The sequence below is a fragment of the Benincasa hispida genome, chromosome 3 (assembly GCF_027475165.1).
Source record: "Benincasa hispida cultivar pf3 chromosome 3, pf3_genome.v1.1, whole genome shotgun sequence".
NCBI lineage: Eukaryota > Viridiplantae > Streptophyta > Magnoliopsida > Cucurbitales > Cucurbitaceae > Benincasa > Benincasa hispida.
Window position 1 is genome coordinate 7,325,619 of NC_143480.1, and position 6,224 is coordinate 7,331,842.

Sequence of the window (6,224 nt, forward strand, 5' to 3'; positions counted from 1 at the left end):
TAACCTTCATGTTAATCAATTCATTGTGAGTTAGAGTTTTCGAATTTCTGTCATCTTCTATGATATATTTATCTTCTAAAATATTGTTTTATTAGCAACATCTTTTTTCCTATATTATGAGAGGAGGAAACCAACATTTTGCTTCAATCTCTACATCTCTCAACTTATATGATGTCATTTCAACTATGACTAGCTAAGACTCCTCAATTTTATTTACCACTCATACTCAAGTTACATTTCCATCTTTATTTTAAAGAAAAGGATCTAATTAAAGTCTTATTCTAATACGATTTCAAAATACAAGAGTTAAAAAGATATTTTAAATATAATAACAAAAGAAATATGATAAGAACAAAAATGAAACCCAATTTGAAGTGTAGAAGTACAATTAAAATTTGTCACTTTCATTCTGTGCATCATTATTTTACAAGTAACCATCACATAATATTTTATATCTTCATTTTAATTGAAAAGTTCAAAAATAGAATATTGCGGGCTTGAAATATGAAGAGGGGGCTTAAACGGATGAGTGGAAGTAAATATAATATTATATCTAATATTCCTCCTCACTTATGAGCTTGAAATATGAAGAAGGTCCAACAAGTAGAAATGAATATTAGAGAGGAAACAATATTACATGGGCTAAAACCCAAAACATCCCAAAACAATTTGCACCGACACCATTTTAAATTATCCATTTATCTAAAAGATTAAACTGGTAGGTGAAGTTAAAATTAATATAATATCTAACCATTTAAGGTAAAAATCAAACTTTTGATAATGCAAAAAATATAACTGAAAATGAAATGTATCCCAAAATTGAATGGTTTGACCTAACTTAATATTTGAAACCGTGAAAAGTAATTTTGGTGAATGAAAGTATTAGTTTTCAAAATTAGAAAGTCATAATCAAAAGTTTTTCTTTTTGTGTCTTTTAAAGAATACTTATAAATAACATAGAAACTGAAAAACGCAATGACACTTAAACTGGAATCACAAATTTGAACTTAAAAAATAAAAACCATGTATTGTAATTTGTAACTGAAAGCAAAAGAGAAATTGCGAATACCAGGTCCAAGTTCTGACAGTCGAATGGAATCGGCGGAGGGCACTGACGTCATTAAGACAGTTTGATGAGGCTAACAATCTTGTCCTGTCTGCTCCAAGTTTCAATTTTTGAGAAAGGACACTTGTTTGTGTTGTTGCTTGCTTCACCTCAAGAGCAGGCCTCCCTCGGCTTTCCCACAAAACAAACAAAGGGTAAAGTTCAAAAACCAAGAAAAACACAGCTCCGCTAAAAAAAAGAAAGGATTTTTACAGTGTGTGAGAGAGAAAGTCGCGCGATCTAAAGAAAACAGAAACCCCTCTTTCTCTCTCTTCTCATTCTCCACGGCTGGGAGGGCTTCTCGAAAATGTCTGCCTACAGAGCTGAAGATGACTATGACTACCTCTTCAAGGTCGTCTTAATCGGAGATTCTGGCGTTGGCAAGTCCAATTTGCTTTCCCGCTTTACCAAAAACGAGTTCAGCCTCGAATCTAAGTCTACTATTGGGGTTGAGTTTGCTACTCGCAGTTTGAATCTTGATGGCAAGGTTATCAAGGCTCAGATTTGGGACACTGCTGGCCAGGAACGGTGATTTTCCCCCTTCTTTGCTTTTGTTTGCTTTCTATGTTTCTGATTTCACATTTTATGATCTGGGTCCTTGTCTTTTTTTATGGAAATATTGTGTCACATATGGGGCTCTGCTCTTGTTTTATTGTTTCTCTTTCTTTTGCTGCTACTGATTTTGAAATGTACCTGCCCTTAAATGTAATTGCTTTTTAAAGCTTCGATTAGTAGTAATCATCGTCTTGTTTGGTTTAGGTTATGCTTGTTTATTTGTAATGGGGTACCCTGATGGGTTTGGTGGATCTAAACTAAAAGAGGTTTGTTAGAGCTTAGAATACTTCTAACTGTTTGTTGCCTTCCCTTGTCATTTTCTCCCACGTCAAAACCTCAATTCACTATATAGGTTGATTGACTTTTTATAGATTTTCCCTGGAAGGTGGGGGGTTGTGTTTTCTGTTAGTACCAATGCCATGAATATGAGTAAAAAGTGTAAGTAAAATGTGGAAACTTCCTTAATTTTGAAAATTGAAGTTTACTGTCAGGAGGTTAAGAGATATTTTAGGAGAAAATTGAGTTCTGTTTTCTGTTGTTTAATTTGCATCAGTACTTGACACCTAAATCACAGACATTCCATCGCTGTCGTGCTAGATGCTACCTTGTCCTATAAAACAGCACAGAGAGAGGAACAAGAGAGATAGCAAATCAAGCCTTCCGATCACATTTTAATACAGAAAGCTTTTTGATAACTCCAAATATAGTTTCGTTGGGTTATGCATATGATAGAAACATGTCTTCAGGCTTAAAGAAGAAGGCCCTTTCCCTTAAATTGTAATTCAGGCATTACATGCTTTCCGGTACGAATTGGACAAGCAGATGCCCCCAAAGTTCTTGAGTATGTTAGAAGATTAGTCAGCTGTAATGTCCATTTCCGAAAAGCTTACTGTTTCTTAACTTTTCTCTTCCAAATAATTGTCTTTCCGTTTTTAGCAACTGTGTTAGGTTATTCCACCTCTATTATGGACGTGGTCAAGTGTCGGTTTATAAATGTGGAGAAAAGTCCACTTCTTCAATTAGTGTTTGGGGTTGACTGTTGAGAAGCAGAGGAATACCAGTTAGTAATATATCAAAGTCAGGTTACACTAAATCTGTTAAACTGGTTTCAAAAGGCCTGTGTCTATGTGAAGATTTAATTCAAAGTTCAATGCTCATCTCCTATTGATGTAGAGATGATTGACATGGAGTGTTAATTTATAAAATATATGAGAATGTTTCACCTCTTTTACTAGTTTTTGAGGTTGACAGAACCCATTTGTGCTACCATCTTGGATGTTCTGCAGCAATAAGATTCATCTTAAATGTCTTGTTTATCTGGAAAAAGTGGTCCAATTCTCATTTTAACGAGTGAGGCATGCTGTAAGATAGTTGTCACAATTGGCACAATAAGGCGTCCAAATTAGGATGCGATTGGAAAAGTTACCTTTAATACCTTTATATAGCTCACTTATAATTGTTGAACAAACTTTTTCTGTAGTCAAAATGGGACGTTTACCTGTGTGACAGACTATTAACTTAGTTTGGTCTAAAAACTATCTTTACTTCATCTTAACTTCTCAAGTTCACAGGTATAGAGCGATTACAAGTGCTTACTATCGAGGAGCAGTTGGCGCCCTGCTTGTGTACGATGTTACACGACACTCCACATATGAAAATGTTGAGAAGTGGTTGAAGGAGTTGAGAGATCATACCGATCCCAACATTGTAGTAATGCTAGTTGGCAACAAATCAGATCTTCGCCATCTTGTGGCAGTGTCAACTGAGGATGCAAAATCATTTGCTGAGACAGAGTCCCTCTATTTCATGGAAACCTCTGCCCTTGAAGCCACAAACGTTGACAATGCCTTTGCTGAAGTGCTTACACAAATTTACCACATAGTGAGCAAGAAGGCTATGGAAGCTAACGATGATGCTGCTGCATCAGCCGTTCTAGCAAAAGGGGAGAAAATTGATATCAGTAAGGATGTCTCCGAGGTAAAGAAAGGCGGTTGCTGTTCCAGCTAGACTACCAATCTCTGAAGTCGCTGCAGCAGCCAGCACTAGCAGGTCGTCTCCTTGCTCGACATCTATTTTACATTTTGTTTTACATATAGTACACCGGGGTTGTGTGAAATTTTTTCCAGGGATGCATAGAGGTAGGGGATTCATGGGGATTGATTTGATGTATTTTACTGTTTCGATTACTGATATTTTAACTTATGATTTGAAAAATACTGATGCTTAAGCTGATCCACTTGGGAGTTGCAAATTACAGTTTTATACTCATTTGACTTTGAGGGACTTTGTTTCCAAGTACAGAATTGTTATGGCTTTCAGTTTCAAGACTCCAAGATTTGTTTCATCTTTTGTGTGAAGTGAACTATGTATATAAGAAAGATATGTGGTATTTTCTCCTTCTCCCCTAATCTAATCATTGATCAAAGATTTAACCTCAATCCATTGGATTAATTATAGTATGAATTTTGAGCAGGAGATTGAAGTAATGAAGCTGAAAAAGATGCTAAATCAATGGAAATCCATTAGTGAAAAAAGCAGGTTAAAATGGAGTAAATTGTGGTCAAACTTTCCCGTAAATTTATGTAGAAAGTGGAGGGAGCAAAGCATACAGGCCAACCAAATCATTGTTAATGCCACCCCCACCTAAATCAAAATTTATTCCCTTTTTCTGTGGAATAATGGAATTCATTCCTTTCTTTTTCTTTACGAAAATAGGAAAATATGCAAAATATCTTTTTGGTCTACTCTTACACTTTTACTCCTAAATTTTGAATTTAAATCCTTGAGGTTTGAGTTTAGTTTTTATCTTATCTATATGTTTTAATGTTATATATTTTTACACTTAGGTTATTACTAATGCTTATATTGGTCGTTGGGGTTAACCAACAATTAATTGACCTTAAACAATTACGAAGTAAAGTTTTAAATTTCTTTTTAGTAATTATGAAAAAATAGTGAAAAGTAATTAATAGACGTTAACATTAAAGATTTAAAGTTAGTATTTAGTGAAAAATCAAGGTTGAAAGTGAAAATCTTAAAATTTAAGAACTAACTAGACACAAAAATCAAAGCTCAGGGGTTAAATGTAAGAATCAAATAAAAATTGAGTTGAAAATTCATAGATAAAATTATAATATGCTAAAAACCTAAAGACCAAATGAAAAATAATAATAATAATAAGGAAGTTTACCTATTGAAATCTTAAAAACAATATTTTAAAGGGTAAATTGCAAGGTTGGTTCATATTCGGACATAAGATTATTTCAAATATAATTTAGAAGCATTCACTCCTTTATGATTTTTAATCCTATGCTATGACTGAATTTTTCGATGTTTCAATTTTCAATTTAATTTCAAAAAGTTTTAATTTTCTTATATTGTGCAAATCATAATGGAGGATTCTTTCCTGCTTTTGTTATTGTGTTTGATATGAACAATAAAGTCTATGTTTGTTTTTAGTTCAATTATCAAGTTCTTCCTTTAGCATTATAAAAAGAAAAACCTTTTTTTTTTCAGAAATATCTCAAGTCTAATTTTATTACTCACCCCTTTAATCCAAAATATTACTCAATTCTTCAATTCAAAAGAATCAACTCGAGATATTTTTGTACTAAAAAAAAAAACTCGTGATATTTTTCCTCTATATATTGGAAACAAATAATTTTCTAAAAAAATGTATTAATAACCATGTAGTCTGATTAAAAATTATTCAATGAGACCGCTATACTATGGTTGACAATTTTACATTATTAAATGTAGAAGAGAGAAATGTCTCGAATTAAATAAAATGGTTATCAAGAAACATACACAATTTTGAATCCATATCGAATTAAATCTAGTGGTCATGTGATAACAATATTGTGAAAGTCTCATTGATTCACTTTCCCTTATTTCCTTGTTGGATTATTCTTTCAATAAAATGCAAGGTTTCAAATTTATTTTTGTTAAATTATAAAAATAAGGGTAATAGGTAGTAATTTTAGGAATAATAATTAATAACCAAATACATAACAACATTTCTAAAAATAAATACCTATCATTTCAAATGTTGCAATACTATCATTAATTTTTCATAAAATATTCAAACTACTCTTAAAATAGAAAATTGTTAAGAGTGTTGAATTAAAATTGAGACTCAACACAGCATCCTGTACCAAGCCAATGCATACTCGTTTTACATTTCCATTTTCATTTAAAATTTTTGAAAAAATTACAATCCAACGGTAGTTTTTGAAATATTTATAAAAGAATATTAAAGATAAAACTTCAACCATTAGATTTTTTCTTGAAAAGCACAAGTAATTAATTTGAAAAATCCAAATAAAAATATCTATGTAGATTATCTTTTTTTTTTTTTTTTTTTTTTTTTGAAAAGAGGATTATCTTATTTACAAAAAGGAGTATATTCGTGTTGTAAATTTGAGGAGCACAACGAGAACACAGATATGAAGAAAATATAATATAATATAATAATAATATATAATAAAATAAATAAATATTAAAAAATACAATATAATAATAATATATAAATATATAAAATAAATAAATAAATAACAAAAAGTAA

The 6,224-nt window shown here is 31.7% G+C and overlaps 1 protein-coding gene across 1 annotated transcript; it reads left to right on the top strand.

The window, feature by feature from the left end:
- Positions 1–1,039: 1,039 nt before the first annotated feature.
- On the top strand, positions 1,040–4,060 carry LOC120081708 (ras-related protein RABA1c-like). The gene is made up of 2 exons (XM_039036800.2): positions 1,040–1,633; positions 3,232–4,060. Exons 1-2 carry the CDS (start codon positions 1,413–1,415, stop codon positions 3,665–3,667), a joined length of 657 nt encoding a protein of 218 aa, XP_038892728.1. The 5' UTR covers positions 1,040–1,412; the 3' UTR covers positions 3,668–4,060.
- The last annotated feature ends 2,164 nt before the right edge of the window (positions 4,061–6,224 follow it).